Source organism: Mauremys mutica, chromosome 19, assembly GCF_020497125.1.
Source record: "Mauremys mutica isolate MM-2020 ecotype Southern chromosome 19, ASM2049712v1, whole genome shotgun sequence".
NCBI classification, from domain to species: Eukaryota; Metazoa; Chordata; order Testudines; family Geoemydidae; genus Mauremys; species Mauremys mutica.
Genome location: NC_059090.1, coordinates 20333979 through 20346668, shown reverse-complemented (window position 1 = coordinate 20346668; position 12690 = coordinate 20333979). Strand labels below are relative to the sequence as shown.

At 39.0% G+C, this 12690-nt stretch overlaps 1 protein-coding gene across 3 annotated transcripts in view; it reads left to right on the top strand.

The window, feature by feature from the left end:
• USP32 (ubiquitin specific peptidase 32) overlaps window positions 1–12690 on the top strand; it is a 137299-nt gene that overhangs the window by 29103 nt on the left and 95506 nt on the right. For all 3 annotated transcript variants that reach the window (XM_044994066.1, XM_044994065.1, XM_044994064.1), the window contains exon 2: window positions 1156–1283. In XM_044994066.1, coding sequence (XP_044850001.1) covers window positions 1156–1283 — 128 coding nt within the window. The remainder of the gene's footprint in view (window positions 1–1155; window positions 1284–12690) is intronic.

The following is a 12690-nucleotide window of genomic DNA, read 5'->3' as shown; positions in this document are numbered from 1 at the left end:
TCCCAGTTCTGTCATTGACCCATTTTAGAGAGACAAGGTGAGTGAGATACCTTTTATTGGACCGACTTCTGTTGGTATTATTTCACCTGCCTTGTCTCTCCCATATCCTGGAACCGACAGGGCTATAGCTACACTGCATATTGACCCACTTTGGGATTTAACCAAGGCACATTTTCTGTGCCTTACATTATCTTTATTAAATGGATATAGCATGGAATCTCACAGGGTGCTGAGACTTCATTTTGTCAGAGCATTTTGACTTCCATTCAAACAAGGCACTCGAGCACATGAGTTAAGCACAAACTTAAGTGCCTTGCTGAATTAGGACCTTGAAGAACTTCATTAGAAAGATGCTGGAAGTGTAAAATCTTAAAATCAAAGACCAGTCCTGCAGGCAAGAGGAAGCCTTTGTGCATGTAAAAGGGGGATCCATCAATCCTTTTGTCATATGACACAGATAGGTGCCAATATACGTCAGTAGAGAAATCAGCTTGTAGGTGTTACTGTGGAGGAAAAACTTAAACGATTTTTCCACTCCTGACAAAACTTTTACCAAGTACAGTTAGATCTGTTTTCTATTAATGCTTTTTGTGTTATGATATGGACCTGTAGGTGATAATTTGCAAAAACTTTTTTATTTAGCACAAAAGCAGACCTATTTGGTAAATGAAAACTGCTTACATGAAACAACTTGGCTAGTTCAAATCTTACTATGTGTTGGTAACTATCAGTTACAGATCATCCGTTTGGCTTATACTCAGTCCAGATTTGCATATAATGCCAGCTTATTTTTCAGTAGCATGATAATGTATAATTATCAGTGTTTATCTTTGTAACAAGTATTACAATATACTATTGCATTCAGAGAATAGTCAATTACAATATACTATTGTATTCAGAGAATAGTCAATTGATGTTAAATTTTTTGTTCTAGATGACTTTTCACTCTTTTTCTGGAATATTTTTCCAGATGTCTAATGAGTGCTAATAAATTAAAGAAATTGTGCATTTAATTTATCTAGGTATTTTAATTTGCAAGACGAGGATATGTTTTAGTTTTTATTTCTTTGTAAAAAGACTTCTTGATATTGAAATTAAGGCTGCTCAATCTCCCTGCTCATCTTTCTTGATTATAATTTCTTTTTCTTAATACAGTTACAGATGTAGAACTAAAGCGTCTGAGAGATGCTTTCAAGAGAACTTGTGGACTCTCATGTTACATGAGCCAGCAGTGCTTCATTAGGGAAGTGCTTGGTGATGGAGTGCCTCCAAAAGTTGCAGAGGTAATTATATCTATTTATATTTATATATTTACTGTTTTCCTTAAAGCTCACTTTTTCTGGCTGAGGACAATTAGCCAGAATTCTGGTCCGATACTATCAATGTTGTTGCTTAATCAAGACAGAGCAATAGCTGTCAAGTGACAAGGAGGTACTTCTCCACCCACAGTTGGCAGCCTGAGATTGGCTTGGGGAAACAGAATGGAGAGGCATACCTTCTTATTTTAGAAAAAGAGTCAAAATCCGAGACTGATGTTGATTTGAGGTGGGAGCTTGACTCCGTAGAATTCTCATGACAAGGTGGGGCTTTTTGGTTTTTAAAGGTACCCATAGTACTGGCTACTCCAGAATTCTACTGATAATTTAAGTGTCTTAAAACATTATAAATCAAATAGGATTACTTAACTGTATTTGTATAGACTCATACATAATGCAGGAAAATAGCCAGAAACTAAAAATATTGTGTAAAAAAACAAACAAACAAACCCTCAAAACACCACGCTGCCATCTTGTGCATTAATATGCATATTCAGAAAAATGTTTTATTTTTCAGTGTTGATGTGATTTGAGAGAGAAAATAATAAAATACTGGATGGTGGAGGGAAAAGAATAAGATTACCCAGAACTTTAAGCTGAGATCTTGCTCCTTGTCATTCCTAATCCTATATTTATATGATCTTCAGTGTTGCTGACCTTGTACACAGTACATAAATCTAATTTTTTAAAAAGATCATCTTAGAAATGTAGGGGTGGAAGGGATCTCAATTCATCAACTTTGGCCCCTTGTGCTGAGGTAGGACCAGGTAAACCTATACCATCCCCGACAGGTATTTATCCAGCCTGTTTGTAAAAAAACTTCAATCATGGAGGCTTAGCTTAACTACCCTTATATTTAGAAAGTTTTTTCCTAATAACTAACCTAATCTTTGTTGCTGCAGATTAAGCCCATTACTTCTTGTTCTACCTTCAGTGGACCCGGAGAACGATTGATTAAAGTCCACTTTATAGCAGCCCTTAACATAATGGAAGACTGTTATCACAGACTTCTTTTCTCAAGACTAAGCATGCCCAGTTTTTCTAACCTTTTCTCATAGGTCAGGATTTCTAAACCTTTTATCACTTTATCACTTTGTCGTTCTCCTCTGGACTCTGCAGTTAGTCCACATTTGTCTAATTTGTCCACAAGGTGTGGTGCCCAGAACTGGACACAGTATTTCAGCTGAGTCCTCACAAGTGCCAACTAGACTGTAACAATTACCACCTATGACTTACATATGAGAGACCTATTAATACACCCCAGAATGTTAGCCTTTTTCTTTCAACGGCATCACATTGTTGATCTGAATTGTGTTCAAATATAGCCCCCAGATCCTTTTCAGCAATACTATCTCCTAGCCATTATTTTATAGTTGTGTTTTGGTTTTTTCTTCCTAAGAGGAATACAGTAAAAGTTGTGTTATCCGGCCCTGTACCAACTGGAAAGCTCTATAAACCGGCATTTCTAATCTTCATAGAAAGTCCGGTTTATAATCTGGTTGGCGTGGAGCTGGCAGGTTCCCTACCTGGCTCTGCGTCGCTCCCCGCAAGCGGCGACCTGTCCTTGCTGATCCTAGGCGGAGGCGCGGCTAGGCAGCTCTGCATGCTGCCTCCGCCCGCAGGCACTGCCCCCGCAGCTCCCATTGGTCACGGTTCCTGGCCAATGGGAGCTGTGGAGCCAGTGCTCGGGGTTGGGCGGGGGCAGCATGCAGAGCCGCCTGCTGAGCCTCTGCCTAGGAGCAGACGGGACAGGTCACCATTTGTGGGGAGCCACCTGAGGTGAGCACTGGTCGAGGTGAGTGCCCCCCAGATCCAGCGCCCCGATCCCCCCCCAACTCCCTGCTCTGAGTCCCCTTCTGCACTCAAACTCCCTCCTGCGCACCAACCCCACACACCCTCCTGCACCCAAATTCCCTTCCTCTTTGTTCACTGGCATTTTTCACTTATCAGCATCCCCAGTTCCCCCAATATGCTGGATAAAACAGTTTTTACTGTACTTTGCACTTGTTTTTATTGAAGTTTCGTTGATTTCAGCCCAGTTCTCTAATATGTCAGTGTCATTTTGAGTTCTTATCCTGTCCTCCAAAGTGCTTGCAACCCCCTTCTCAGTTTGTTGTCCTCTGCAAATTTTATAAGCATACTCTTCACTCCATTACCAAGTCATTAATGAAAACATTGAGTAGTCCCAGACTCAGGACTGACTGCTGTATGACCCGCACTCCCAATTTGACAGCAAGCCATATCAGTTGTACACCCCTTATAGTAATTTAATCTAGATCGCATTTCCCTAGTTGGTTTATGAGAATGTCATGTCGAACTGTCAAAAGTGTAAATCAAGTTATATCACATCTACTACTTCTTGCCGATCCACTAAGTCAGAAACTAAGTCAAAGAAGTAAATTAGGGTGATTTCCAGTATATTTCCAGGTATCAAAATTACGTTGATTGGTCTAAAATTTCCCAGGTTCTCTGTTCCCCTTTTTAACAGTGGGTGCTATTCTCTTGTCCATGAGTTCTTGAAGATCATTGCTAACGGTTCTGAGATTGCTTCAGCCAGTTCTTAAAGTACCTCAAGAGGAGTTTTATCAGGCCCTGCCAATGTGAATTGATCTAATTTACCTAAATGTTCTTTAACCTGTTCTGTTCTTTCTCTTTTGGCTTGCGTTCCTTCCCCCTTTGTTGTTAATATTGTGTTGATTATCTGGTAAGCATTAACATTTTCTGTGAAGACTGAAGCAAAATGGTCATTAAAAAACCCATGTCATCAATTATTAGCTCTCCTTCCCCCTCCAACTAGAGGACCTATGCGTTTGTCTGTCTGTGTCGTAATACATATATGGGAAATAGGTTTATTAACCCTGTAAAGTATGACAGATTTTTCTGAAACAGATGATGAAAGCATGGACTATTTTATTCAATTTTATGATATAGTTGGACATTTTGTATGCAAATTGTTAAATATTAAAGAGGAAATAGCTACATACATGCTAGTGCACGTTACATTTTATAAAAAGGTTTTGTATGACTTACTCTTCATTTGAAGAATCTCTCTAATCTTAACTTCCAAATATATATGGTCAGGATGCTTGGGCTATTAATGCCTATAAAGTGATTGGATAGGAATAAAAATGTATCTTGTCTTATGAGTTATTGAATTGAATAATATTCCTAAAATTGCACTATGAGACTGGGCCTCTCATCTCCCTTTACAGTGCAGTGTTAGGGATTAAACTATTGTGGTGTTCTAGTGATGAGACATGTGATCACAGATGGCAGTAGATTTTGTTTTCAAATAATGTCTGCTGGTTGTCTTCTGTTTTTTAAATCTTTGCTCACTGGTGGAGACAACGTCATGATTATCTTATTTTAACTTGCCCGCCACCTGACAGCAAGTCTCAGATTTCAATCAATGAACCAGGATTATGTTGGCTAACTTGACATCACAAATGCTGAGACCGTGGCATCTCAAAACTATGTAGCATTAAAATGTCCAAATATGCCTAATAATTGTTAGTCAGGCAATATACTTTAGGTAATACACTCGTGACTCATCTCTGTGAACTGAATATCTTGATTAGATTCTTCAAACAAAACCAGAGCCCAGTTAAACCTATATTTTAAAGAAGCTATCCCTTGTCTTGGATGGCTTGGGAAGTGGGGAAGGCAAGCAAAACCATTAGTTACTCGAAGCTCTGTTCTGAGACCTCTAATCTTTAACCATTGATATAAATGATGTTAAGGCTCAGATCAGTACTTTGGCTATCAATTACTCCACTAGCACAAGTAACAGAAGTCGTATAATTGCTCTCTAAAGGTTCTAACCCATCTCATGAACCATGTAGGTCTCCAAATAATCCCATATGCTGGAATTTGTTTTCGGTTTGATATTTTAAAAACCGGGCAGTCAGGTTGAATAGAACAGTTGACATAATTTGTTTAACAATGTTTGTCCATGATTAGTATTTATTTTTTTCCTTCTTTCTTGAAAATGCTGTATGTAGTATGTCCATGATTAGATAAGGTGTCAACTTTGCTGGATGTCATTCCACTATACATGGGCCATAGAATTAACAGGTCTGTTCATATGGCATCAGCCCACAGTGTCTCTCACTGACAGTCTTATACCAATGTACACACCTGAAACTTGAGCCTAATTTTTTATTGATTCCTAGGAAACCTCATCACCTGCTCAGGGATGTCTTGTTAGCAACTACAATGTGATCTTTTAGATGCCAAATGACACCCTCATTCATTAAAACCTTGCATAAGAAGCTTAAAATAAACTTTCCATCCCATAATAGTTTGTTTGACAAACTTAAGTTTGTACCCAATATAGGATCCTCTTCTTGGCTCTTATTGAACTTAGCGGTACGGTCAATGTTTTAGTCTAGTTCTTAGTGTTTTTTAAACCTTTTGATTAAAAGTTGTCCAGGAGTTAAATTTTTCTAATGCACTACTTCTTTGCCAGCAATGGATACAACCAAACTACCAAAAATATTAAGTAATAAAAATATTACTGGGGAGATGTGATAGGAAAGGTGCCATTTCCATTAGGAGTGGATATTAGACTTCATATTCTGACTAGACTCATTCTGAAGGGCATATGACTTCTGATATTGGTTAGGTGCATTCACTAGTGGTTTAAAAAAAAAAAACCCAGCAGTCTCATAAATAATAGCATGCTGTCAGGGCTGTTTGCTGTTCCATGATTTGTAAAATGTTTTTGCTTTTCTGAAACCATCCAGAGACTATAACCTACAATGCGGTATACTGAAATTGGCCCATTACTAATTGTTGGAGCCAGAAAGTACTAACTTGGAGGAAAAAAAAAAATCTGAGTTTCAACTTTCAGTTCTTTTCTCATTACTGCTGATAACCCATGCAGCCTGAGCTGGGATGTTCCAAACACCCACCATGGTACCACTAAAAAAATTAGTAACGAAGATCCGAAGAGAGATGGCCATCTGTCTGGCTATATGATAAATAAGTTGTTTGACCCTCATTACTGAGTCAGTAAGAAGAAAAAAAAAAAGGGGGGGAGGACCCACAAAAATTCTTACATTTAACTGAAAAAGCATCTTATAGGAAAGCAAAAATTGAACCTTGAAAGTGAGAATGTTACTTCTGCTCATAGGCAAAAATCTTCTATTTTTCATTTTATTTTGTTTAAGCTATACAGTACTAGAGAAATTTTGCCAGAGGGGAGGAAGGAGGAGAGCTAGTCTTCTCTCACCTCCCTGGTTTTCTCAGAAAACTACAGAAAAGATCACAGATAAATGGGATTTGGTTAGCAAAAATATTATTTAGTTACAGGGTTCTGCTGCGCTTATTTAAGAGGTGTAATCTGCCAATATGCCATACAAGTTCTGTACAGGCATCAGGTTTTGTTAAAATAGCAGTTAAAACAAACACCTGAAGTTTTAGTTTACACAGACTTGTTACAAGAAACTGAAATAAATGATTGTCACTTGTGAAATACTGATACAGATAGTCATAAAAGACTCTTCTTAAGAGGTTTATGTGAAAAGAATAATGGGGACTTTCAATCTTGAGCTTTCTGTTTTTGAAATGCATCATATTGATGCTTAGTGGTAGTTGAAAATCTAATATAAGAGGCACTGTCTGCATGCTTATTTATTGTGATCAAATATTTTATTGAAGATTCAAATAAAAATATGGGTAGAGAAATTGTTGGCTTATTCCCTTGCAGATGTTGGAAAGAAATGGGAAGTAAATATTTACAGACGTGAAGAGTAATATGGGCACAAGAAATAAATATACTGAAGTTTTATTAGCTTCGGTTTAACAGAAATATTCAAACCATCATAAGAAATATATAATTAATAAACAAATAGAATTTCCTTACCTGTATGCAGCTAGGGAGGAGAACATTAGACTAAAGAGAGCTATACTGAATTTTGGAGTTCTAATAGTGTACACTGAATCTAACTTCAATTTTATTGTTTTGCAACTCTTCTGAGCTTTAAGGCTAATAAATCTTTCTCGTGGTGAATTTTCGGTAATCTCTCTTGGTTCTTTTAACCTTGTAATCACACCTCTTACAATCATTAATTCTCTTAACTTCCTGCACATCCTTTCTCTGCTATTACTGGCTCTCAATATTTCTGCCTTCTGTCAAACTCTAAATTTCAAACCTAATAAATAATACAGTTTTGCTTGTTTTGTTTGCTAACAGAATATTCTACATGAGAGAGAAATGGAGTGAGACTCTGGGTATAAAATTTTCATTAAAAAAAATTAGACATTCAGCTCCCATTAGCAATAATGTGAGATGGATGGATAAAATGTGATGCATCGCACTGAAAATCTACCACTGTGTCTGGAGAAATCTCTTTTGTACTACGTTTGTTGGCATAATAAAGGCAGTGTGTTACCCCAGTGAAATAGTTAGGCAAGCCTGCTAATAATGCAGTGAGTAACATCACTAAAATTACTTGAGCAGTTTTCCAGATTGTAGAATGAACACTTTTAAACAGTTCATTCAATAAATGTCTAAACCGAATAAATTAACTTTGCTGATGGAGATCAGTAGTCAGCCAAAGTTATTTTTCTTAAAAGGTAACTTGTATTTGGAGAGCAATTTAAAAGCATTTCAGATCTATAGACCAATTTTTTCATTATTGCTCCTGTGATGTGGATATCCTTGGCATTTTGTAGAGCCCCATTATAACTGGGTCTGTGTTAATATGGATTCTAAAGGTTTGGGGTTTTTTGTTTTGTAGGGTTAGAAGCATTTTGTGACAAGTATAGGCAGATTTCAAAGGCAAATAACAGCTTAATTTAACCACAGGAGAAGGCAACCTTCAGGCCATGCGTAGATAATATGAACAATCACTGGAATATTGGATTAGAAGCAATTAGTGATGTTTCTTAACAGTTATTTTACTTTAAGACATCAACTTTTAATTGACTGACTGGATGTTGATATCTGGTCTTGGACTGGGCTGTGAAAGCTTTCAGGGGGGCCTGTAAACTGGGCTTTCTCTGACCTGTCAAATACTTTTATGACTTATTCACAATTAAACTGTATTATTGTCTTCAGAATGCTTGGGCCGCTGTTGGTAATCCTGTTTTTTATGGTAGTGCCTAAAGGCCAACCCATTGTGCTAGGCACCATATAAACAACTAGTATATGGTCTTCTCTTGAAGAGCTTAGGGTCTAAATAGACAAGAAGATGAAGGGGTAGAACACACAACTTGAGAGACCAATGTGATGGCAAGAAACATGTTAGTGCCAAGATATTTTGAGGTGGGGGTTGGTTAGCAGGGGATAAGCTAAATGGAAAGAAAAAGTAAGAGAAGGTTGGATGAGGGGGGCAGGACCAGGGAGAAGAGGGTAAAAAGTGTAGGTTTGGAGTGAAGATGAGATGTAGAGACTGAGGAGGAAGAAGGGGGAAGGGTTGGAACAAGCTGCTAGTCAGCACAGGGCAGGGAGAGTCTAGTCAAAACTGTCGAATGCTCTCTAAATAGCTGAAGTACTTTTACTTTCACTGCTTCTGGACTTACCAGCTGGAGTCTCTGGCTGCCTCCTCTCCAGTTCTCCCCCAGGGCCGTTTAGCAGGGGAGGCACCAGCAGTGCCATAGTGCTCCCATAATGTTGGGGGTGGGTCCCCAACACAGTTCTGCACCCAAGGCAGTGCTGCGGAGGGGTGGCCTTCGTTGGGCCACATTTTACTATCTCTTCCTAATACAGCAGTCCCTGCTTTGGCTGCTGCTTCCTTTGCAGTCTGGAGTTTGCTGTTCTAGTGAGTCTACTTCAGATGACTCCATGCATCTGAAGAAGTGGAGTTTTTTACCCACGAAAGCTTATGCCCAAATAAATCTGTTAGTTTTTAAGGTGCCACCAGACTCCTCGTTTTTGTGGATACAGACTAACACAGCTACCCCTCTGACACTTGTTATATTGTTGGCTTTGAGAACTCCCTGGAAGAAAACCATCTCAATATTGTCTGTAAGTGAGACTGTTTTGTACAGTCCTGTATTTTTGTTTGCTTTGGAAGGCCTGGTGTGCCCAACTAATAGAATGTGAAAAATGAGAATTTTTTCCTTTGGGGAAGTAAGGGAGTAGCTGGAGTGATGCTCTTCTGCAGACTGGATTTGGAGTATTCCCTCTTTATTTTAATTTTAGAAATGTTCTGGATATGAAATAGCTTTCATATGGGATCTCTTGGAAATGTGATCATTGTGTATTAAATACCAGATTATTACTCCTATTCTGAAAACGTATTTAAAATTGTGATAGAGGGTTATACACTCCGTTGCGTATGTAGGCTAAGCTGGCAGGAGGTGACATGAATGCAGTTTCTATCCCTGAACCTGTAGCAATTTTACAGGATAATGCCACTAAACCAAAATATTATTATTGTTGTTGTTGAAGTGGCACCACTTCTTTTGTTTTTTTAAATTCAATTTAATAACAACAGCTTTCCCTTGATCAGCGTCCTTTTGATGTTGCAGCCAAAAGAATCACTGCTTGCAGCACCAAATGGGCACTGTTTTAGATGAACTGTAACAGTTTTGGCTGGGAAAAGGTAAATGATCTAGCTTGAAGCAGGCATAGTATGGAGGTAGCCATGGTTCAGATCTCTAGCCTCACACCTACTCAGCCAATATAGCTCCTGATCTGAAGCAGCCCCCACTCTTCCAGTCCTGAACCCCACCCTACCTCCAACTCTGTGAAAGCACCTCAGTCCTGAGCTGCAGTTTCGTTTGCTTGACTCATTTCAGCTGTTGATTGGAAATATGAAGTGTGGAAAGTAATAGGAGTGACTTGGTGATGACTGGCTGAGTTATCTCTGATACAATAATGCTCTTCTGCTTGCAGCACCAAATGGGCCCTGTGCAGAAGTTAGGCTTTGCTTTGTTGTTTTGATGACAATCAGAAGGGTTCTTTCCACTGATGGCTAGAATGTTTCTTGAAACTTTGGAATTGATTGGCTGTGGTCTTTGAAAGTTATTGTGATACAGATAGTTAAACATAGACATACCATTGATTGGAATGTTAGGCCTCATTTTGCTCAGCCAACGATAAAATAAATGCTGTTGAAGTAAGCAGATTGATATCTAATCACAGGTTATTTACTAGGGAGCTTGGGGAAACACTGCACTAGGTGTCAGCTACACCAACTGGCATAGTGAACCATCTTTGGAGAAACAGACTACTCTGTAAAATAAAATGATAATTAACTCTAATGAAGTTAGCCTCAGTGCAGATATTTAAAATCCCTTTCAGTCTAACATATGTAATTATATTTTGTAGACTGACATAACTTAATCCCAGCATATTATATTCCTGTTTTGTTTGTCTTGTTGAAATGTTGTTGGAAATGTAACTACCCTAACCACGAACTACACAAATCTGCTTGTTGTCTGATTTTTAAACCCTTAAAAGTAGGCCGTTCTGAATTGTTTGAAAATCAGAAGTGATGCTTCGCCCTTGTGTAACTTGCTTTTTGGTTTAACTAACGTTGTAGCAAGCTGGTTACTACTCGCATGGTTTCAGATTCAAATAATTTGACAACCACATAGGGCTAGATCAGTACCTTCTTTAAGAGAGATCCTGTGATAACGATTTCATTTACTACTAGAAATCTGTGAGTTTGTGTCAATCACATCTCTGCTGTAGTGAGACAGGAGGAAGCTTTTCACATAAACGTTGGGGATGTTGAGGTCCAGGGCAGTGACTGTGTGTGTGAAATTTTGTCCTTAATGCTGGGGATTCTGACCAGGCGTGCTAACCTCCAAGTGCCCTGCTCTGATGACATAGCTAGCTCATGTGGCATTTTTGGCATTCTCTCCTTCTCTCATGCTCATTGTCACACTTCATTTGTGCTGCAGTAGTGCCTCAGAGCCCTAGGACCCAATGGAGCTAGGCTCTGTCCAAACACAGAACAAAAAGACGATTCTTGCCCCCAAAGGTCTTAGAATCTAAGTAAAGCCAAGAGACAACGGATGGACAGATGAGGAAGTACAAGGAAACAATGAGAATATTAGTCGGCATGGTAGGCGGTGATCTCAGCATATCAGGGGCCTAATCAATGTCAAGTTTTTGGTAGGCATCATGGCAAAGAAGAGTTTTAGGGATGGAGGGATTAAAGGAGGTTAATGAGGTAGTTGTGTGGATGTTTTCAGGGAGCTCCTCCCAAGTATGGAGGACTTCATGGGAGAAAGCACAACGATGTATGTTTGAAAATTTAAGTGGGTGATGGAGGTTGGCATCATGTGCTGATTGGAGGCAGGAATCGACATTTCACTAACAAATGAGAGATGGTAGGTAGAGAGAGGATAGGCTGTGAGGCATCTTGAAAGTGAAGACAAGCAGCGTATGTTTGATGCTATAATAAAGAAAGGGAGCTAGTGGAGGGATAGAAAGAAAGGAGTGGTGGTGAAGGTGACAGGCTAGGGAAATGATTTTTCCAGCAGTACTCTTAGTGGATACAGATGAGGCAAGGCTGTTTGTCAAGACCTGAGAAGGGATGTTGCGACTGCACTCCTACGGAAGTTAAAGGCTGCCTAGATTACAGAATGTTATTGAATGTGAACATAATTATGAAAAATTGAGTTACGTGACACGCCGATGACCATGGTTTACTCCTCAACATAGATCAGGACAAATTGTGTTTACAGTAATGTCAGTGAACCGTGATTGACAGGTCTACGCTAACTGGTAATCCATAGTCAACATTGCCAGCTGACTTGATTATTGGTAATCAAGTTAAAACATACAGTTTTATACTGTAGACAAGCCCCAAGAGAGTAAAGTTTATGGATAGTTTTAACTACGGCAGCCTTTCTGTTTGAGACTTTGTTCCCCTTTCAGGGAAACTTGCTATGTTGAACTACTGCTTTCTGGTTCCTGCTGTGCTTGTCTTCCTGGAGCCTCTAATGCATTTTCATGCAAGCTTTGCACCGTCTTGGGAGAGAGGGAAACCACGCCAAGAGCTTCTGCTTTCTTTCACATAGTTGCTCTTGTGTGCTCAAAGTAGCATGTCCAAGAAGTGGTTGCCTAGAAGCTGATAGCAAATTATTAAAAACTATTTCGGCCTGTTGGCTATTTTTGATTTGTGAACTATTGATTTCTCTTGAGAAAGATATATCTACAATATTGTATTAGCTAAAACTGAGAGCTAGGACGAGCCTATTGATCTTTAACAAAATAGGCCAACAAACTTTATTGCAGGAGCAGCAGTTACTACTGATGGATCTAACTGCACAATTAATGCCTTTTTTTTTTTAAACACGGCCATAGGCTTTTGAAGCAGAATGTACAAAAAGTATGAAGGGTGCGTAAGAAATGTTAGTGAAGAGAAGTGTAGTACAGTGAACTTTTTCTTTCTGGCACTGGATATATGTG